Below are 23857 nucleotides of genomic sequence, written 5' to 3'. Positions count from 1 at the left end.
GACACACCTGCCAACGTGCCTGTCAGGCTCGCCGTGTGTGGAGAAGATAATTGACCAGTCTCTGAACCACAGGGAGCACCATAGCAGAATGCAGTGGGATAATGACCACTTTGCTCTCAGCTGGACGACATCAGGTGAAGCTGAAGAGTTTGCGCCTTTAATATCTTCGAATTATCACATGCAGATGCCTTTACAGACAGAATTCATCGATTTAATGGAAAGCCTTCTCAGTAGGTTCAAAAATGCTTTTTCAAGCTGTCCAAACATTGGTGCACAACAGTGATCACCAAATTATATAAAAGCAATCTGATGACAGGATCATGAACACCTAAGGCTCCTCCATGTTTATGGGGACCAAAGACCAGCCTGGGCATTCCAATCTCATGGAAAAACCAATAAGGCACAAAATCCCCCAAAAAAATAATTACAGCACACGACGTGAGAGCCCAAAGCCGTCGACCCAAATCCCATCAAGCATTCATGAAACTGTCTGATCCACGAAGACCTCACCCTGCACCCCACAGCAGCCATAGGATCCCTTGCCAATGTTCTGGTGCCAGACACCACACCACAACCCCAGAGGCCCTGCGGGGCCACGCCCAAAAGGGCCAGAGCCACCTCTGTGGCACAAGGGAAATCTAAAACCGGGTGGGTTTGAATGTAATGTTATGTCTGATCGGTGTGTATGACTGTCAGAAGAGCTTTTGGTTGGTGTGTTGTCATATGAGTGTCATTTAGGTGGGATAGGTAGGACTGCCTGAAGCCCGCTCAAAGGTGTTACACGCATGTTGCACTAATTAGTCTGGGAGGGTGGACTGGGACGACCTCACACAAACATTCCTATCTGCTTTCTGCTTCACCAGTACTAGCTGGTCAGCAGAATTTAAAGGCACAGTGTGGATGGAGTGTTGCATTTGGAGAGGCAGAACAAACCTAGGTCTGAGACTAAGCTGATTTCCCAGTAGCCACTGCTCTATCCATATGTTCAGGAATTCAATCTACAGTAATCTCCATCTCATGATCTTCAGTCTGTTGGCTTTAGCAGGCTCTCATGTGCTGGAGCAGGAGCTGCTGGCAGAAAGCCTCATTACTGCTTCCCTGTCTCCCATGCTGCATCATACTATATCTGCCTTTTTTTTTTTTTTTTTTTTGCAACTTCTAAGCTATAAGGCTCACAGTAAATACAGCTTTTACCTGTCTTATTACATCTGGAAATTAGATGTTCTTTATTATCAGTTAAGTATCTCACAGTAGATCAAAGTCACAAAGCCCTTATGGAGTATTAGCTGCTGTCACAGGACCTACTGTATACCTAAAAAGCTAGTAACTGGCCAAAAAGCTTGTGCTGGAAGGAAAAAACTTTTTGCTCTGTAGTTCCTGCTCAATTTTGGTGAGCCAAACCACTTTTTATGTGAAGAGTATATCAGAGACACCTGTTCAGGCTTCCACCCACTCAGAAAGTCAAAGGTTTTTATTTGCAGGAACTGGCTTGTCTACTGTGAGCTAGGCCTGCTACAAGGACTAGACCAATCAAGGCTTAAAAGCAGCCCGAATTTTAGTAAAAACTCAACAAAATGACCTTTTAGGACACATGCTAGCAGTGACTTCTTATAAAGCACCTGCTGACATTTTATTAATCTGTAATGGTGTAAGGCTTCTCATGGACTTCTGAGCCCTGTATTCTGCTGTGCTGGTAAAAAAAAAAAAGGCAGCAAGATATTTAGGGCAACTCTTTAACATGCACTGAATCCCAGCTTGTCAAGATGGTAGCTCTCTGTGGCAATTGGCCATGCTGAAGAGGACGACTGTGTTCTTGTCAATCAGGGAGAAGAAATTACAACTGATAACACTACTCTGGGGAAATGAAGGAAGCATCTAAGGAATAGCTTCAGTCTGTACCTAGGTTTGTATCATCCTGGAACGTACATGTTATCCTGGATTAGCACTGACAAACGTCACTTCCTTCCATCTTAAAGATCAGGGCAACCACAGTTCCTTGTGTTAAATGTGTTGTTCTGAGAACTACATAATGTTGGACTGAAACGGATGCAAATTAATCTACAAAACCAGATCAGCCATCATGTGAGAGACAGTCAAAGGCTAGGTTCAAATTATCAGCCTGAAGTGACTTGGGGTAAAAATCTAAATTAAGTCACTTCAAGCCTAAACATTTGCAGCTAAAATGAGGCATCTGGCTTTCTTCCTTCTCCTGGACCTTAACAAATATAGAGCTAAATTACAGATCTAAATTACAAGTCATATCCCAAGATTTTGCTAAAATTCCTTTTATTTAATTTTTTTATGAATTCATGGTGCATTTCATCCCAGATGACATAAGCAAAGACATATAGGCATGCATGCCCTTTCAGAGGACAGATGTGGCCACATTAAAGTTAAATAAAAGTCATGTGTAATTATGAATGTAAACCATTATGACATGCAAATCCGATCTGGCCAAAAAAATCTGAATTGAGCAATGTGGTTTGTAATGTGAGCAAAAGGAAGAAACCGACACTATATTTAAATTCCATATGTCAAGAAATACTGTACAAACTCACTTACCAAACAAAAAATTCATGTCTGTTGATGTAGTATAGATTGTACTCTTTCTGCTGTCCTGTCTCTTGTCACCCACCCTGGCCCAGTTCTGTCCACCCCTGCATACTGTAAATATGGCTCTGCGGGGGTTACCATAGCTGGCAGTAATGATAGAGTTCCAGGCAGAAAGGGTTGGCTGGCATAAAGGAGAAGATGAACAGACATTGAACAGAGAAAAGGGCAACTAGGAAGCTAAGTCAGTTATGGCTCCATTGTTTTTCTCTTCGTCTCTGCAGGATTGCATTACTGAGACATGAAAGATAGGTTCTGACCCTTTGAAAGTGTAAGATGCAGCACAGCTCAGTAATGGGTTCCTTCCCATAATGCTGGTGTGACCGTTAGACTGCTGTCGCTGTGCCTAAATTGCCAGATAAAAAGGTTGTGGTTTTGAAAATCAGATAAGGAAGCATTCTGGTTTGGATTTGTGCTTGTATTTAAAAAAGAAATCCTCATCAAGTTTCTTTATTTCTGATGTAATTACATTTTTAATATGTTTAACCAGCAACCTTTCAGAACAACCCCAGGGATTTCATAGAAGGAAATTGAGTAGAAATTGAATTGAATCTGGACAGGGTTTGTCACCGACAATGGGCGATGCTGTAGTGTAATCACTAATTATCACAATTTGTCTGAACAACAAAGAAAAAGTGAGATGGGGACCCTTGTTCTCACAACACGGACCTGTCGGGAGTCTGTTGTTGTTTTCATTTGCATTCAGATCACGTGGCATATTTGGACAGATGTTGTGCCATGAGGACTACTCAAAAGGTTCTCCAGATTTAATGTTGCTTGCCTTTTACAATGATTGCCTTATGTTATAGCCTTTGTTGAATAATGGTAAATCACTAAATGGGAGCTACAGATTGCTGCAGACTGCAATAACTATAAACTAGGCTACTTAGAGAGTGGCATACTGCTTTATACTTAAACCCATTTCCCTCAACTACACATGACGTCCCATTTCGGTGAAATATATCGATGTAAAATCCATTCAAATCCAAATTTACAGTGAGAACCCAGTGCATACCTTTGGGTGGGTAGAGTGGGATAAAACCTTATACATAAACCTCTCTTTTAAGTGACAGGAAAAGATTGGGTCAATGAGATTTTTAATTACATTTTCACAAAGGCGCAGGACTGCTTCTGGGCTGAAGGGACACAGGTAAATGCAGACAGGCTTTGTAATAACACATCTGTCATCCATCTGCCCATAGGCCCAAGAGCAGAGCTCTTTCATTACAGTCTGCTCACACGCTCACAACGGCAATCGCTATTGCTTAATTAGAAGATTAGAGGATCCAATTAGAAGATCTCCTGTCTCAGAGATCAACACATCCTTTGAAATGAGACACTTTTGTTGCCCTGAGGGTCGCCATTTCCTTCTTGTCAATTTGATTGTGCCTGAGCGAGTGCAATGGGTTTCTGCCAGCCTGTAGGCACACTGGCCAGGCCATCCTTCAACAGAGATTTGGGTTTCTTAGAAGAAATGGAAAGCACATTTGCATAGCTGGTACTGGAAAGCCATTTACCACAAATAAAAGTATCAGCCATGCTTATGGGCTTTTCTTAACATTTCTTCTACAAGCCTCTTTTGTGTTACTCATTACTTAGTGTAAAAATAGTACACTTTAACCCAAGGCAATATGCAAGTGTGGCAGACTGCAATGCTGCCTTACTCTATACTGGGAATTGCCATTTCTGTCTGTCATAGCAAAGGCAAGCAGCAACAAAACCATTCATAAAAAAAAATGTCATAATTCAGTTGTTTTTCTAAAAGTCAAAAGATGATGGCTATGGGAAAGCTTTCTTTTAGATCTGTATTCATTTTTGCACCTTTTCAAGTAACAAAAGTTTATCAACTACTGAATACCACGTGTTTCTGGTGGCGTTTCTTCCAGTGTCCAGCAAATGGGTTTTGATGTGGGATGCGTGTCCGTAACACAGCTCAAAGTCATTTTAACTTAATTGCATTTTGACAGATACTGGCAAATCATTGCCTATAAACTTCCATGTGATAAGAGTAAGTGCACTTCTCATGAAATAACAGCTTTATGGTGCAGTTTAGCGCCCCTAGTGGATATAGTGATATAGTGAAATAAAAATAATGATTTTCTAAATAAGGGGATCTAGATCCACATAAAAAAAATAAATGGACAAATTTGAAAACATATTTTCTGTATGAATGTAACCACCATTTTAAATCATCCTGGACATTATGTCTGCTAAGGAACGGCGCTGAATTGGAAAATCCATTCCCTCACTCCTCAACTTTATAACTCATGACCACATCAACAGCCATTTTGGATTTTTTTTTTTTTTCTGGGAGGGGCTCTACATCAGAAAGTGATCCATTCCGCTGTATGATCAGAACCAAATCATTTTGTTTGTGTTTGAAATGAAAATTCTATCTTAAAAACACGTTGTCTTATGTCTATTAACACCGTCTTTTAAAGAAAACAGATTTTTTTAAATACACAAGTCCCCCTAGCCCCTCAGGTATACTGTACATTCGAAACAAAATTTTCAACCCCTTTAAATTATCCAAAATATTTCCAGCTTACACTGGAGAATACTTTGATATACAAAATGTGTCCACGAATATTACTTTTAATTGCCTGCCTTGGCCCTGACTGGTGCATTTATAACCAAACTGCATAAAATGGATCCAATATGTATTACATTTAAACACAAGTTGTAAACTAGTATAAAAGGTTTAGCAAAGGCCATTCTAATTGTTCACTAGAGGATAATCTCTTTTTCTTCTTGAATTTCATTTGAGAATGTTATTAGAACTGGCCAATGATTGCCTGAATCCATGCTGATAAAACAACAGCTGTCTTACCCACAGGATGTTAAGTAATTACCTACAAGAGCAGGAACAAATGTAGCTACAGGCTTGTAGGAACCCACATTTCCTCTCTGCATTTTGCATCGAATGACCGTGAAAGATTATGTATTTCTGCATTTGAAAACACTGTGACATACAGTATGGTTATGGTCACAGATCTTTCTGTCAGCTTGCAATGTTTTTTTATTCAATTATCAATTTATATTGCATGAATCGTTTCTTTTATTTTATGTCAAAGACATTCACAAGTGCTTGTGAGGTGATAAAGACATGTTGGGGTTATGCTGTAGGATTGTGATAAAGCAAGAGAATACCTGGATCAATACATGATAGTTTGACTTGCTTTATCTCTCTTTCCACCGTGCACCATGTTTTAAAGGCCACAATAGTGTGAGCATGATGACAGACAAGGTCATCCCTTTTGTTTCCTCTGCATGTCTGAAGATGTGCTTCAGGGAGACAGTGCTACATTTATTCGATGACCTTCTCTGGTCAATTCTCCAACTACAAATCAACTTTATTGTCTCAGGTGTCTCTGATGAACTCCATCATGAGAAGCCAGTTCCAATGTGAACCAGCCTGGATGCCCCCCCGAGACCTTTTCAGAGACCCTCGGAGCGAAGTGTGTGCTCTTCTGATTCAGGCCAGATTGCTTTTGCTCTGGTACTTCACTGGTCCTGGCATTAAACCCAGCTTTGTTTGTTTACTCAGTAGCCTTCCATCTGCTGGTTGTCTTCATTTGGACTTTGAACACCGGAATTAAATGTCAGCCTCAGGTTTCCTCTTCCCTTTGTGCCGCTGCGAGATGGGACTTGTGGAGAGTTTGTGCGGCTGTTAGTTCTGTCCATTACATCATACCTCTTTCATATCATTCTCCCAAAGGGTTTGAGTTTGAAGCTTTACAAACAGATGTGATGCCCCGGCTTTTATTTTGATATTCTTTTTGAATTCACTATTTATGTGAGCTAAAAGTGAGTCCTCTTGCAAAGCTGCCCAAATTGATACTAATCATATTTTCCACTCAATCTAAAAGCTAATGCAGTGAATTGGTGCAGGCACATTTAGAAAACCATATGGCAGAGAGCATTCAGGTTCAGAGATGTTATGTAAACACCTGTGCCAGTGCATTTTAAATGAGTGGTTTGATTGCTACAAACTGGTTTTATGCACAGATATTTGGGTTCGTTACAGGGCTTGTGTCTAGTGTTATTCAGTGTTAATTGGTATTCCAGACTCCTTTTATCCAGCTCTTGCCTATAAGTCAGTCCAACCTAGAAGAATGAACAAGTTTTGAAACATATTTTCTGTATGAATGTAACCACCATTTTAAACCATCCTGGACATTATGTCTGCTAAGGAACGGCGCTAAATTGGAAAATCCATTCCCTCACTGCTCAACTTTATAACTCATGACCACATCACCAGCAATTTTGGATTTTGTGTTCTGGGAGGGGCTCTACACCAGAAAGTGACCCATTCCGCTGTGTGATCAGAACCTAATCATTTTGTTTGAGGAATGGTGTTTTAAATGAAAATTTTATCTTAATAACAAGGTGTCCTGTGTCTTAAAACACCGTCTTTTAAAGAAAACTTTGTTTCAAGGCTGATTGTTTTAAATGCCATTCCCCCCCAATCCCCCCCCCCCCCCGAGGAACTCTGTACATTCTAGACATAACTTTCCCCTTCAATGTGTCCAAACAAAATATTTTCAACTTACACTGAAGAATACTTTGATATACAAAATATGTTCACAAATATTACTTTAAATTGCCTGCCTTGGGCCTGACTGGTGCATTTATAGGTTTTCCTTTGCAGTATATATATACAGGTTGTCTCTACAGTGCATCCAGTCTTCAGGCTAGTCTTTGGCGTGGATGCAAGGAGACCATGACAATCCTACATCATTAGAGGATACACATTTTTTAAGGTGTTCTCTCTTCCAAATCTGGATAGAGCTATGTTTATGCTATGCCTTTCCATCTCTTCCACACTGCATCTGGAAAGCAAGCATATATTTGGAATTATTTATTAGTTTGCAGGGTTTTCTTAAATAATGGAACGCTTTTATATGTGAATATATATATATATAAAAAAAAGATTCTCCGTGGAGATTCTGAGAAGATTAAGATGAAGTAGGCGTTAATATGCACCAATAATCTTCCATTAATAGTTACTTTTGGTGTTAATTTATGCAACTTCAAAATTGCCAATGTAGGAGAAGGTGATATCCTTCCCAAGGATCTAACGGCACATAAAATTAAAGAATTTGACAACCTACCCTCGCACTCTCTTCTAACTCCACAGGTTTTCCAGTCCCTTTTATTACAGTTTTAATTGTTAAACACAAGTACTGTTTGTGGTAATCATTCACCAGTAAGCAGCATGCAATACATTTAATTATCTTATCTATTGCACTCAACTGAGATGAGAGCGAATTTCAGGGCTTTCATTAAGATGCCAATTTCTCAAAATTATTGAATATTCTGGAGGCAAACGGTCTAGATGAGATTAGATGTGGTTGTTTGAGAATTACTCACTTCTAAACCATCTGCCTCTCAAATTACACATTACCCAAACTGGTAGGCTCACAGTGGACCTTTATTGAATTAGAAATCCTTCATTGTGTTAAGAGTGGCTGTGGATACCTGGATGTGTACTGCTACATGAAGCAAGAGAACAAGCTTCAATCTTCTCCTTCATTGTTGTGGCTGCTCTCTGCACACCCATTCATTCATCTTCTGACAGTGAAGAGAATTTGGTTTGCTTATGTGCATGGATGACTGGAGAGAGAGAGAGAGAGAGGAGGTTGAATGCAATAGAACAGGCCTTTCCACACCTTTAACTCCATTTGTTATGTTAATTATTATCAAGTTCACTCAATCTGCAGCGTAGCAGAGCTTATGGTTAGACTGGCAATATATCAAATGACTAATAACACACTTAGCATTTTTATCTGTCCCATATACCAAGGCAGAATGAATGACAGCACTAAGCTCATCTTAACAGTGACAGCTCTGTCTTGATCAGATCGTACATACAGTAGCTGTTACCAAACCTTATCACTGTTAACTCCTTCCAAAAAGCTAAAGAAACATCTCTTTACAGAAAATGGCACTACAATCTCTGATTACATGTTTCCGAATCTGTTTATGTACGTTTATGTTTATGTATCTGTCACGGTACATACAAGTACCTGTCCACGCTGTTACCATAGAAACTTATTATAATGAGTAGATTCATATAAATCTTGCAGCTAGCTCAGGTCTGAGCTGCTGTTTTTGCTGAAATTTATCTGACTTCATGCATCCATATAATATCCACTGTCTAGGTGTAGGTAAACTGGAAATCAATAATTCTATCGAAATCCTGGATCCTGGTTTAACATCTTAATAAGAAGGGGCGTTAAAGCATTGTCCATATTCATCGGTAAGTGCCAGTTTGGTGTTAGGCAGATTGCTGCTCACGTTGATTGAATCTGCTGTGTGCACAGGGAAAAATGTCTCCTTAAAAAAAAGAAGAAAAAAAATGCTATCAGGTTTATCAAGTAATATTTGGTCGTTTTTGGCAGCTACCGCTGTGGTATTATTCCCCCTGCTCCCAGTCTCACACACAAGTTGTTTATAAGGGGAGATTGGGTGGGATGTTGTACAAGCACACCGATGTGTGTTTTCACGGTTTTTGTTATCCTCTAATAAGTTGTGGCCTGTCGGTTTTTGTTTTTGAACTCCCTCAGGAAATCCAGCAGCCCTCAGATTTAGACCAGAGATGAGTGTGGGAGATTGCCGTGAGTAAACACATAGGGCTGATCAACTCCTCGTGACTGGATTACCAAGCGCTGGATTGCTCGGCCGCTCCGGCAATCCTCGCTTCTCTTCCTTCTCCTCGCTGTCCTTTTCAATCAACTCGAAGGGTGAATTTTTGGCCAGGCTTTACGGAACAGTAAATATAGACTTTTGAAATGCACTAGTGGATGTGTCTGTTGTAAGATTCATGATTTTCAGTCCTTTGCTTTTACCAGTGACGAGTTTGGTTTTACTAGTGAGCTTGAACTGTCTTAGATGTGGGGTGAAGATGATGTCGGCTCCTGACAAGAGTGCAGGCTCCAAGCCATTTTCCTTTCCCATCTCCCACCAAACTCTTTAATTTCCGAGCCGAGTGTAAAATATTGATGAAAAATTTTGAGGCTCCTTCTCACCGTGAAAGAACCAATCAAGTCCACAAACCGGCGTTAACTTTGGGTTGTCATGGATCCCTACACTTGATCAATAAGCTTCACATATCATTACAGCGGGCTGCATCTGAGGTGCCTGCCTTGTTCTCGGCCTGAAGTGGTAGAAATCTTTCTTAAAAATTGCCTGTGATTCACATTTTAGTCTCGAGGGCAAAGTGTATTTCAGTGCCACATTCGTTTAAGGTGTAGTACTCGGCTTTTATGCCACTGATATGAAGACGTGGGCATTTCAAGTCAAACCCTATCTGTTTCATGAGAATCGGTGCCCTGTTAACTGCTTTTCTGATACTTTCTTTTTTTTTTCCCAACAGCCCTGGGGGTTTGTTTGCTTGCTTATGTAAAGGGTTCAACTAATTGGTCCATGAGACATATGAAACTACTAATAATATACTATTTCCGTAAAACACTAATTGACTACTTTGTGTGAAAATGCTCATTGTATGTGATTGTATGTATAACATTCTAACTGTTCCACTTTCCTAACTTTCCGTGTGAAAAGGTGCTTGAAGACTCAGAGGTGCATTAAAAAATCGTTTGAATGGAAGTGGCCACTACAAAAGCCAATCTGTCAATGAAAAAACATGAATAATTAAACACAATGAAAAAGTAACGATCAATTCCATTAAAAAGAAGACTTTTTTTGTCCTGGAATATAGATACTGCCTAATTCCCGGACTTTAGAGAGTCTGTTTTGTAGTACTGTAAATTGTTTATGACACTTGTAAATTGCTTTTTAAGACAGACTCCAAGGAATGAAACCCTTTGAGAATCTTCAAACCCCTACCGTTTGGCTTTTTTAAGACTGCTGCAATAACGTTTTATCAGTCCATTTTAAAACATCCACTTTTTTTGGCTTTCGTTGTCCCAGTAGACTCCAGAGCAGGAGCAGGAGCTCAAAGAGCGGTGGATCACGCCGTCATCGGTGGAGTGGTGGCGGTCGTGGTCTTCGCCATGCTTTGTCTTCTTATCATTTTGGGCCGATACTTCGCAAGACACAAAGGTACGTAGGCAGCTCATTTTCACACAAATTGCACAATCTCTCCATGATGAGGTCAAGAGACCTAGTAATTATTTAGGCTAAGATTTTCAGTCGGAAGGATTCCGCGGAGGTCCTTCGACTTGCTGTGGAAGAGCTTCGGTTCTTTGTGGCTGGTGCGTGGCTAAGATTGGCATCCCTCGTGGGGGGAGGCTCGGTGTAGTTCTGTGTTTTTATTATGATGAGAGAGTCCGGTTTTCATCGAGGCTACTGCTTTCATTATCAAGCGCTAGACTGTAGGGACAGGAATAATACCACTCGGAAATGAAGTTTGAAGTGGCGTTGTTATTCCCACCACCTTGTTACATTTTGAAGGTTAATCTTGAAGCGCAAGTCGCGGCGAATGGAAAACACCAGCGTCTCTGATTTGGAGAGGTTTTTCATGGAAATTGAAGAATATATTTTCATAAATTAATGGTGACTTTGAACAAAACGATCAACAGGCTTGTTCTTTAAAAACATGTGCCATGGCCGTTTTGCAGTGATTTGCAGGTTTTAATGGTGCTCATTTGCCATTGCAAATGAGAGCTGCGGAAATGTATTCTGTAATCAAACTGTCTCCCGTGTTTTATCATTTGAAATTGGTTTGAGGTGCCTGCTACGTTTGCATATAAAAAGCAGCGTAGTGATACAGCCTGCAGCGCTGCGCACACCTTACTTACAGGCATCCCAGTCGCATTTTAAAGTCTGTGTGATCGACACTCGCTGTAAATTAAAAGAAGCCACTCCAGACAGTCTTTTAAGATCTACCGGTTGCATCAATCAGATGCCGCAGGGTATGCGGGGAGTATTACTTTTATCATCATGCTTTTTTTTTTTTAACTTCCTACAGGTACCTACTTCACACATGAAGCGAAAGGGGCAGACGACGCAGCCGATGCCGACACGGCCATCATCAACGCTGAAGGCGGACACAACAACTCGGATGAAAAGAAGGAATACTATATCTGATTGTACAAATCTCTGGTGGTGTTATTAATATTAATATTATTATTATTATTTTGTTTTGTTTTTGGATGGTCGGGACGGGTGGGGCATGGAGGGGTTAAGAACTGGGAATGCTTTGCTGTATTTTTGTTCTTCTTCCTGGGGATTGATTTAATCTAGACTACATGGACACCTGAGATGATTTAGCCATTGTCTTTGAGGGGGTTGGTGGTGGGGTGGGAGGGATGGGAAAGGGATGGGCTGTGGTTGCTAGATGTTACCATGTATCACTATAGAAAGCTTCACCATTGAACACCTCCCAAACTGCTGGTACTCTTTTTTTATTCTTCCTCCTTTGGTTCTGACCATTTGCAGAAACTTCTGTGCCTTGTTCTGAATTTCTTTTCTCTGTCAAGCTTTTGGTTTCGAACTCCCGAGTGTCATGCTTCCCCACACATAACCGCAACCGGTTCCTTTATCTGTGTTCCTTTTAACCAGTGTCGCAGTCTGCTTTCCTATGAGGGTAAATATACACAGCGCCTCAAGACACTCCTGCACTGTGTAGGCATCAAGTTCTTCTACTGCAAACCAAAATCCCATCATATCCGATCTTCTATACTGTGAGAAGGCCAGGTTATATGGCATCATTTCTGCATCCTTTTAGTAAATTTCAGAACATGTGCATCACTTTATAAATATCCAAGAATTCAAATGAGCAAAAGTAAAAGTATGATGCGTTAAACTCCCACTTGGTTACATGTTAGTACTATAGGACTGCACCTGTTTCTGTCCTGGCAGGCCTCAAGCAAAATTCCTTTTTTTTTTTTTTTTTTTTTTTTTTTAAATAAATAAAAAAAAGAAACATTGCCTCGTTTTCATCAGTTTCTTTTCAAATTACATGTGCCAGTACTCTTGAGGCATTGCTACTCGTCTGGAATGTGCAGACGTGCAGGCGAATTATTTTCATCTTGACATGCTGCACTTACAGAGACACGTTGTTTGGTTGCACTCAGCTAGATGGTGTTGAAAGCCTTTTGTGGATATTTATTGCTTTGGTATAATGTTGTCTTTTTTTTTTTTTTTTTTTGTCTCATCCAGGAATGTAAAAAAAAAAAAAAAAAATCCATACCAGTGAAATAATTGTCACGGCATAAAAAAGGTCAAATGCTTTTAGGATTATTTTGTCTCTTAAATTAGACGCTCTAGCTTTCTTGAGCTGGTGGTGATGGTCCTGTAGCACATGCTTATCTGACTACCTAAAATATTGTCAACGCAAACTGTGGGTCTGTTAGTTAGGTTTTAGATTTTGGTTTCAGTATATATGACTTGACAGTGTAGGATGCAACCATGATGTTTCTTTTGGACTGTGGGATGTTGTTTAATATAATTATACTACCTAATGACAAATCATAAACAGCCAAAATACGTTTCCTCATGTAGACATTGTAGTTATATGTTAACGATGACGAGCCCCTGCTGTGATAAGGTACATATCGATCCGCTACAATACATATGACTTCTGTGATTACCTCTAGCTTTATTAGCAGTGCAGATAATCCGAAAGCTGACTCTAATGTTTTAGGACAAAAAATGTCGGAATTTCAGTCAAAGGTAACTGATTCTATTATTAAATAAACAGAACAACTATCACTTTTGACTTTGCTTATAATTCAGTTCCAGTGCTCCACACTCTGTGAATAATCAGCCTACCTGATTGCTGTGCTGGATTAGGATTAGAACTGAATTCTTCAGGAAATGGTTGGTGATTAGTGATCTAGACTAGACAAATAAAATTCATTTTATTGCGTGTTTAATTAATGTTCAATCAATCAATGTTCCTTCTACAAGGGATAAATATCGATTTCCACAATAGACATTGTTTAGCTTTAGCAAAACAAGTCTGTTATTATTATTATTATTATTATTATTATGTTTCACAGGATTTTTAAGAATATAGATTCAACATTAGCATAAGGAACATACCATTTTTCGATTTCAACCTCGTTTACACTGGAGTGTGTAGATAACTCGTTATATTAGTTGTATATGCGTGAATTACCAAATTGATTTTTTTTTTTTGGAGCAAGTCCTTTTTTTTCTTTTTTTTTTTTACAATCAAAATCAATAAACAAGTCAAAGCTTTATAAATTGGCCCTGGCCCTCAATTTCACTTCACCAGCATGACGATGAAGACAGCCACAAGTGTTTGAATGCTGACAGCATGCTAATCAAACATAAAAGGGTGAGAGGGGAAGTTGGACTAGTGAACCTATAGCGAACTACAAACAGGATTAATGTACTGTATTTAACCTTGCGTGCAGCTCCACAACCTCTGAAAGCGAACTAACTTTAGGAAATCCCAGATGGTTTGGTAGAATCGATCAGCCCCGCAATGTATATATGCTCATCATTAATGTAACGCTCACTGTCTTTCAACTTCTGTGTATTACACTTAATCGCTGAAGCTAACAGAAAACAAACACGTCAAACACATCTGGTTAAAAAAAAATATAAAAAAAAAATAAAAACATGAAGAAAGCAGGGCCTTCTTCCTAGCGCATCCTGTACCCTCTGGATGAATAGAAAAGCTTCATTTCACATATGTGAAATTTATATATATATAGGCATCTGTAGCTCAGCCGACAAAAGTGTATGTGAATGTCGTTTTCCAGAACTCAGATTCTTCCTCTCATGTCAAGTGCAAACCAATCAGTGTAAAGCTGAAGGTACTTTTAATAAAGTTATGGTTTTTGCTCGTCACATTGTGCTGTTGAGTAGAGACCATGCCCTGCTGACCTCTTGTGTGTAAATAGGACAAATGAGGTTAAGGAGATATTACTGTCACGCTTCGCTTTCTTTTGTTATTTTAAAACAATACACCTTCACTAAACCTTGAGTATGTATTTGACCATTAGAAAGCTTCTTTATTCTTAATATTTTATAGCACAGTACAGAAAGAATGTCTTACAGCTCCAAGGTGTAAGTAGACATGTGCGATTGTATGACGTTTCCATAGTGGACTTTGTTTAGCTTTGGTTAAAAAAAAGTCTGGTGGCTTCAGTTCACGCAAGATCTCAGAGTCCATACTCGACATTCGCATATGTGGAAAAAAAAAAGAAAAACAACAAAAAAAACATACCGTTCTACTGATTCAGTGGTCGTTTAGACTGGGCCGGTGTACATTTTGTTAAACTTGATATGTTAGACCTATTTTAAATGTGTCGGTTGTGGTCTTTTAAGGACTTGAATGTCCAAAATAGGACTCTATGGAAATGCAGCGTTGTGCAAAATTGTTGTTTTTAAACACCTCCATTTTTGTCTGTTATTTGTACAGTGGAGAAAAAAAAGGTCCAAAACATGCGAACTGCCTGTGGTGAAGTGTGAATTTGGGGATTTGGATTTTTTGCGCATTTTGTCTTTTATATTGGTACATTCGTCGTTTCAGCTAATTCTAATGTCCCCTTGTTTAAAAAAAAAAAAAAAAAGAGAGAGTGCAACAGTGTTAATGATGTATTTTAATTACAGTACAGAATTTCTTGCTTGATTTTTCTTAAGTTGTTTCTGCCCTGCCTCAGGTTCATGTACAACAAATGAATGCTATGTTTGCATCTCAGGTAGATTGCAACATCGAGCCCCCTTTTATTAATGGAGTAGATACGTTTTAATCAGAAGTCGAGAGAAAAGAAATGGTAAAATTTTTGCATTACAGTTGTACATTTTTATGTAGTTCTTTAATATTTGGTGCACTGTACACAAAATGCTGAGTATTAATTTTAGACCTAGTTCATGAAGAAACAACTGCTGAAATTATGTAAAAAGACTGAAAGACAAGCATCGGTTACAATCTCATAGCAAACTCAAGCATAGTTATCAGTCTGGCTCCAGATGCGTTGGATCACTCGAAAGTTTTGGATGTTTATCACCCATAGTTTAGGTTGATTTTTTTTTTTTTGTCTTTCTGCTGTACTTGGGCAATGTTACTGTGTATTAATGAAAACAAAAAATATCCACATTCCCATACACATTTTGTATTGGTTCATTTTAGACATTTTTACAAAAATGGAGAGTTCTTGTCTTAATAAAAAGAAAAGATATTAATGTTCAAAGTAATTATTGTTTTTGGTGTTTTCTTTTTTTTTTTCTTTCCTACAGTACATAAACCAGCTTCATGTTTCTAAAATCAAATGGTGTTAAAATCAAAGTAGCGCATGAAAATATGACCATTTGTGCCATCAGCTAATTATAATTAATTATCATAAAGCTCTTTTTTTCTCATCATCAACATAACTTCTGACATATATGAGTAAAATCTGAAGTGGAAATAATACTCTTACATAATCGTGCTTTCTTTGTTTTAAGTAATAATTAAAAAAATAACAACAGGGCATGCTGGTAAAGAAAAATAATTATTACCGATTTACTCTTATGGCATAGAAAGTCTTGTTTATAAACAATAACTTGTACTTTTATTTGTTCATAATCACAGTACATTTAATGTTGTAGCATGTCGTCTATCACAGTTACTAAAAATCTTATTTTTGTCCAGAACAGTAAATAGAATCACAAAACCCTTCACAATATCATAAATGACACATCACGTACTAGATCTAGCACCAATATCTAAACCTGTGATTTGCCTTGCAACTGAAACTACCGTCAAAGCTGCTACTACACGAAATTAATCAACATTTCTGACTAACCAGTTTCAGGAATTCAACAGCACTCTGTTATAATGCATAATGATCCATGAGGTATTATTATGTTTCGGAGAAGTCTCAAGGTTGTCCTTTCCTTGTGTGATGTTACAGCTCTCTTGGAACCAGTTAAATTTGAGAGCTCCCTCAGACATAATTCAGCAGCATCAGTTAACACTAACATTAACGCTTGTTAGAACACCTTGTGACTATTTAAAGCATCGTAAATTTATTTTTTTGAATTAATAAAAGATTCTTCACGGCAGTGCCACTCTCTGATATCCGGCGTTTATTATACGGGGCTCCGTCGTACACTCTGCACCGAACATCACTCTGTTTTCAGCACAGTGTCAAAGATGACAGAAAGTCTAGCACTCAAAGTGAGAAAATTCCCCAGTGCTCCATCCTCAAGCTGCCTCATGCTCCTGTTTTAACCTTGCGCTTCCCTGCCAGACTCGGCAAATCACTCGGTGGATGCTGACCATGAGTTTTGGCCTTTTTATTATTATTATTTTTATTTATTTCTCTGGTTTGTATGATGCTTGGTTTTGATTGCCTGTGCATGAGCACAGCACCAGGGTTGTCACACTGCCAAATTTCAATGTCACCTTCTACCTGGATGCAAGGACTCTTAAGGTGTTTCTGCCTGAGCATATGTCGGGTGGTAACATCTCCAGTCGGGAGAGAAAGAAGGAGAAAAAAATGGTGGGATGGCAAAAAAATACAAAAAATAATATAATAATAATAATTAAAAAAATAAAACGGGGTGGAGTAGCATTGGCATGTGTGCTTATTTTTATGGTGAAATGAAAGTGGCAAAACAAGAAAATATTATTTTATTTTTGCACTTAAAAAAAAACTTAAATGGGAAATGAATTCCTTTTTCCATAATATTTTACAACGTCTTCTTCTATACTTTTATTACTAATACTAATAATTTTAAATATTTATGAAGTCAAATGGGAGGTGTGGTGCCACGGTAGTTGTCTCACACCTGTCTCATACTCTGGTTTCCCTCCTACAGCCCAAAGACATACTGTACGTGTTAAGCTGATTGTTGTTTTCAATTGTATAGCTGGGTGTGTGAATCAGAGTGCACTTGTGCCCTGTGGTGAGTTGGCACCCCATCCGTGATGCCTTGATCTCCCTGAGATAAGATCCAGGCTCCTCCACACCTAAAACAGGACGAGCAGTATGTAAAATGAATGAACAAACAAACAAACAAATTTTTTATTTATAAAAAATGTCATGGCAATTTTGGGCTTTCAGTGGTTTCTTTGAACATGGAGCTTTTCTGGATGAAAATGATTTTACCATATATATGTTTATTTAAAGAAAAATCTAAAAGATTTTGAAGGATAAGGTTTAATTTATTTAGGGTTAACTGATGTCTACATATGGGCAAAATTATACATACAGGATCAAATATATATATATACACTTACATACTTAGACTTTGAATTCAGTGATGCTGAAAGCCCAGAAATGTCTTTAAGTTTGCTTAGCCCAAGGTCTATAGGCTTCCTGTTAGTGATCCTAATTGACTACATCCTGTCTGTGCCAAAATTCTACAAAGAGTTTGTTCGACAGCACTTGTTGGATTTGCCAACTCATAGTACAAATGAAAAGTCCATGGAGCTCAGTGCAGATCTCAGGATTGTAAAGTCACACAAGTTAGTAATGTCTCTTGGAGTCATTTTTAAACAACTGCAGATTCAGAGATTTACAAAAGAATAAATAAAAGTTATTGGAAAGTAAAGCTACAGTATGTGAGGGAAAAACTGTCAGCCCCATCCAGGACCTATCAAGGCACAGGAACACCAGTGGCACTATCTATACAATCAAGCATCACCATGGACTAAAAGGCTATATTCCAAAAAATGTGAATTTTTAACCTTGACTAATGCCCCATCACACTCCGTTGAAGACCATGAAGTTCCCACTGCATCCTATACTTCTCATTATGAAGTGATAGTTTCAGGAATTGGATTCCGTATTTTTACGAAATTCTCTAAACATGATAAAAAACCCACTAATAACCTAGTGCTTGTCTAAACATGGTCATCACCAGAGCAACAGAATATAAAGTTAATTCAGTCTGCTACACCATGTCATGCACCTACCATGGTCATAGCAAGTCTGATGAGGTCATTATGAGAACTCCATTGATGCAGCAAATACGCCATGGCATCCCAGTGGCATCTCAACAGATGTAGCAACAACGAAGTGACATCCCAATAGAATGCCATCCAATCTTTCCCATATGCGACATGCTTGTGATTCGTCAGTGAAGTCCCAAAGAGGTGTTAGTTACGTCATTATCTGGTTAATCCCATCATTACTACAACCTTATTATGTTCTTCCCGCATTTTTATTCAACCACGTCCTCAGAAAAACAAAAAAGGAGACTGTTCTTTCCAAGTTGGGCAAGTTCTTACCCAATTCACTCAATTGGTTGAGGATGTAGTGGGAATGTGGCTCAGTGTGTCAGGGGTTTAAAATTTGCACATGGACAAAAAGCCTTTAGAAAAAGTTTTTAACCAGTGGTTTGTTTAAAGGAGTTTTTTTTTTTTTTTTTTGGCTTTCTGCTGTACTTCGACCACAAGAAAAAAGGTCCAGTTTAAAAACATCTTTGCAAGGCCAACATTGCTATGACATTCATGTCCATGAAGAGTATATGTAAACATTTGACCACAGCTGTACATACAGAAAACATCATGTAGCCATGCTTTACCAACAATGCTATTTATACTATTACATTTCTCATGACTTTTTATTCAAGAGGTACATATTCAAATTCCCCTCATCATAAGGATTTTATAAAGATGAGTTGAAACTATACATGTTTAAATTCTTTCAGATGTGTTTCCTTGCAGAATAACACAAAATAGTGGTATAATTCCAGCACTCACTGAGTCGCCACAAATTGCCACGTTATGAATTCCATTTTAGCCATCTATAGACACCAAACTACCCTTTACAGGGGCTAAATGGACTCACTGATGGCTGGTAGGAAGAAAGTGGAAATCATTCACTTCAACAATAGAAGGTCTTAATGGTGTTGGCCCTCTGCACAGTGCACGCCGGGTCAATAGGTGAAAAGGAGACTGATTCATGAAATTGCTACAGATTTCCAGGTAGTGAGATGGTGGAATAGTGTATTAAACTCAATATAAGGTTTTGGATCTGAGCGGTGCTTCATAGGAACGTGTGAGATTGAGTCATTTCTCTGTGTTTTGGAGTCATATGAAGGTCTTATTTACCGATTCAACGATTAGCCATAATTCCTTCCTTTTAAAGGCAATCACCTCCCTTTATTAGTGTCATGAAGGTCACAGAGCCCTTGGTGAAAAGCATGAATGTGCAAGAAATTCTCTTCCTAAGCAGCCTGCTGAGCCACAGTGATTTTTTCATCAGTACTAGGCCAGATCCCGAGACGCAATCTATAATCTGAGATTAGTAGGGAGAGCCAGTGTTCTCGTTACAAATTACTTTAGGAATAGAGCAATGAACCTCTGTCACAGACACAAGTGCGGAAAGTTTTTCAAAAGTGATTTTAAACATTGTTCTATCTTGCTGAAACTTTCTGACAAATCATAAGGTAAATTCTTTTTCATTAGGTTACTCTCTGAAGATTTGGGGAAAAAACACAGAACGTACATCAGCTTCACACATATCAATCCATCCATCCATCCATCTTTCTTTCTTTCTACAGGTCACACCATTTATATAGGTAATCACTTTATTCAAACCCCACAACCACCAAGTTACCACTGTTGGGCCTTTGAGCAAAACCCCTTAACCCTCAACTGTTCAGATATATAACAAGATAAACATGTTGCTTTGGATAAGGGTATCTGCCAATTCCCTAAATATATATACTGTGTGTACACTACCAGTCAAAAGTTTGAACACTTCAAATTCCGTGGACTTTTTTTAATTTAATTTTTCTGTGCTGAAAGCATCCAAAATTTGTAATAATTTCCTTTCAACAGTTGATGTGGGTTTTGCAAATGCACTTGACACAATACTGTTCTTGCAGGAACTGTTCCAGAACAGCTGGCCTTCACATTGTAAAATAATGACTGTGATGATTGGTGTAATGTTTACTTAATTTCATAATTTCACGTGTTATTTCATAGTTGCTCTAGAATGATTCCCAGAAAATCAAAACACCAAACTTTTTCCAAACTTTTGTCTAGGATTGTATATTAAGTAAACATTCTATTACTTAAATCCAGCTTATTCATTCATTTGTTTATCTTCAAGGTCAAGGCACTATGTTCACACGCTGAGTCACATTTGGGGCAGTTTAGCATAGTCAAGCCACATACATCACATGCATTATTTAAACTTAAGAAGGCAGAGGAAATTTACATGTGTACTGGAAGAAAACTAACATTTTTGGCTCATCTGGATTTTTTAAATATAAAACCCTATTTTATGTATAACCCTAATATTATAACCCTGACAATAATAAAGTGCATGTTGAAGATGAGTGAACAATGTGTTCTTAAGAGATGTTTGCTTTCTCACAGTTTTCCACTTTTTATTACTGTATACTTTGGCAGAGTCACTCGTTATAGAAAGTCTAAGGGCTCCTTCAGAGATAACAAAGAAGTATTTAGAGCTATGGCATTATTGTAATAATGTCATTTTATGGAACTAATCATGTACCAACAAAACTCCACACTTTTACTACTCTGGGGAAATAGCTTCTTAATGGTCCTTTGTATGCTCATGTGATCTTAGTATCCTAAAGAAGTTTTAATTGCAACCCTCTCTGAAAGGAAAATTCTCAGTTAATTCTTATGTTTTATATCTAACCTTTAAGAGTTTCCTCAGAGGCTCAAATGAAGTTGGCTCAAGTATGATACATGCTTTTCTCCCCCTCGCTAAACGTGCACTTATAATTAGGTTTCTCTTGCTTTAGGATGCTCTTGTACCCATGTCTGAGAGGTCAATGTCTGCATTTAAAAAGTGTTTATTATTCTTAATACTAAAATCACTACACTATTGAAAGATAGATTGAATCTAGAACTTTAATTAAAGATTCTTCAATTATCTCTCTGGAGAGCCCTTAACTCTCTGTTTCAAGTAATTTTTTTAGGGTAATAGAAACCCATTATAATAAACCCTGGCGGAAACCTTTTTTTTTTTTTGTAAGAGTGTAGGCAGTGGTGAAAACAGGCAGACAAGGATGTGAAGGTCAGATCCATTTTTTGAAGTCCATTATAAAAGTGCAGCTGAGGAACTGAATCATAGCAGAACCGTGTGATCAAATACCAGTGAAATTTGAGGGATTTTCAAGGGAGACAGGATAAAGGACAACCATGGTAACAGGATAACGAGAACAGAAAACACTGACTATATTAGGAAACAAAAGGAAAAGCAGGAGAGCAATATATCGAGTGTGATTGCAAAATGGGGACAAGACGATGGTCAGTGTGACAGTACGAGAAGAAGTGCAAGTAAAAGATTGTTTGCATTGTATGTCCTATATATATATATATGACAGTGCTGTTAATTGATGCATTTATTTATTTTGTTCAGAAGGTGCTGATTAATTTTATTTTACAGTATTTCTGAATGTAGTTTAGGCTCCAAGACAAATAAAATGTGTACAGTATATTAATGTGCTCATTCCAATACATTTAATTTAATGTATTGATGCATTTAAATATAATATTTTTCCACAGTGGCGAGGCTCGCTCAATAACACATGAAACTATAAATGAATTATGTAATGAACATAGCCGTTGGGTGTTATACAAGGTCTGTATGGAAAGCATGCAGCCATTGTTAATACTATAATAAGAATGGTTTGATGTGACCTGTTCGACAATGTGGAAAGTGGAAATGCACATGTGTGGACAATGACAACCTTACTCTTCTAATCAGTGGGGCACTAATGAGTGAGCAGATGTACTGTGTGTCTGTCGTATTCAAAATGACTGGTTGAGTAAGGCAACAAATCTGCATCAGATTTTTCGATAAGCTTTAACATTCTTCATGTGGAAACTATTCGGATGATTCAGAAGGCTTTCTTGGATGATGCAATAAGTGCATCCAATTGCCCTGGTGACTCAGCCCCCCCTACAGCCCAGATTCGGTTCCCTGCAACTTCTGGCTTTTCCCGAAACTAAAATCACCTTTAAAAGGGAAGAGATTTCAAGACCATTGAAGAAATTCAAACAAAGAATTTTAGTTTTGAACAGTTAAAAAGGCACTTGGAGATGTCTGATGTCTGTGAGGTCTCAAGGTGCCTACTTTGTAAGTGATTGAGACATCACTGTTCCATGTCCATTGTTTCTTGTGTCTTCTTCAATGCATCTAGAAGCCTCTATAGTCCAACTATACACCATGGAGGACAATAGTGACCCTTGTATTTATTCTCATTTCTATGACCATGGTAAGACCTCTGATCAACATTTACATGCACATATAAACATTACGGGGAATTTGAGAATGCCAGTTAGCCTAATCTGCATGTCTTTGCACTGTGGGAGGAAACCGGAGAAACCCGGACAAAACCCGTCTAGCATGGGGAGAACATGCACGCAGACCCGGGATGGGACTCGAATCCAAGCTCTAGAGGTGCAAGGCGGCAGTGCTAACCATACTTTTTTATTCCTTATTTGTACAAAACTTTTACAGTAAATAGGCTCTTTATCTAATGCTTTTGTTTGTATAGTTAAGGGTTGTTGGCATCCTAAAGAGGCTCTTCCTGCATTTTATTTATAATTTTTAAACATCTACCCCTAGAGGCAAGCCAATGGTTCTATAACCAATTAAGAGTGTACAGTACAACAGATTTCAGTTCCATATCAGGACAGCAAAGTAGGGCTAAAACATATAATTAAGTTACTGGACTTTAGACCAGCTGACGAGAATCTGCTAACAGGAAAGGAAAAATAAAGTCTAGTGATTTTATCATTATTCCCTCTTTACTGAAGCTATTTCCATGGGACCATTTTAGTGCGTCCTACGCTCACCTTCTAAGTAGTTTTGACCACATAAACCTTTATGAGTAAATAATGGTTGCTTGTCATTGGCGCTAGTGTCATTGATTCCCACATGGTAGCCACTAGGAGCAGTAACTACTGTACTGTACATCTGTCTTCACAATGAGGTCTGGTTCAAACTATCCAGATAATTGGTATGGTGGAGTCCATGAACATTTACCTCCACATTTTGCAGCACAAGTACACACATGAGGTGAGTTAATTTATTGAAGCAGTTTGTGGATCAGCGGGAGTTGTGTGTGTAATAGTGATGTGTGACGTTGCTGATGTTCTGCTGCCAAACCTATGCAGACAGAGCGCTCAGGAATAAAGTCACCGCTACTCTCCATCTCTCACTCTGGTTATTAGAAGCAAATGTTACTATATTATTATTATTATTATGTATTTAAAGCGTCTCGGGTTACTTAGCTGTAACCCTGTTCCCTAAAAAAGCGGGAAAGAGATGCTGCGTGAAAATGCTATGGGAACATCTCTTTGTTCAACTGGTTGTGAAGCATG

At 38.4% G+C, this 23857-nt stretch overlaps 1 protein-coding gene across 6 annotated transcripts in view; it reads left to right on the top strand.

Moving 5' to 3' along the window:
• cadm1a (cell adhesion molecule 1a) overlaps nucleotides 1–12473 on the top strand; it is a 346104-nt gene extending 333631 nt beyond the window's left edge. For 3 of the 6 annotated variants that reach the window (XM_053478294.1, XM_053478290.1, XM_053478293.1), the window contains 2 exons: nucleotides 10549–10677; nucleotides 11546–12473. In XM_053478294.1, coding sequence (XP_053334269.1) covers nucleotides 10549–10677; nucleotides 11546–11664 — 248 coding nt within the window. In that variant the 3' untranslated portion in view covers nucleotides 11665–12473. Of the gene's footprint in view, nucleotides 1–10545; nucleotides 10678–11545 lie in introns of all 6 variants that reach the window. The other 3 variants (XM_053478289.1, XM_053478291.1, XM_053478292.1) reach the window with 1 other exon arrangement.
• Nucleotides 12474–23857: the final 11384 nt, after the last annotated feature.

The sequence above is a fragment of the Clarias gariepinus genome, chromosome 19 (assembly GCF_024256425.1).
Source record: "Clarias gariepinus isolate MV-2021 ecotype Netherlands chromosome 19, CGAR_prim_01v2, whole genome shotgun sequence".
Classification (NCBI taxonomy): Eukaryota; Metazoa; Chordata; class Actinopteri; order Siluriformes; family Clariidae; genus Clarias; species Clarias gariepinus.
This window is presented reverse-complemented; position numbering and strand designations above follow the sequence as displayed.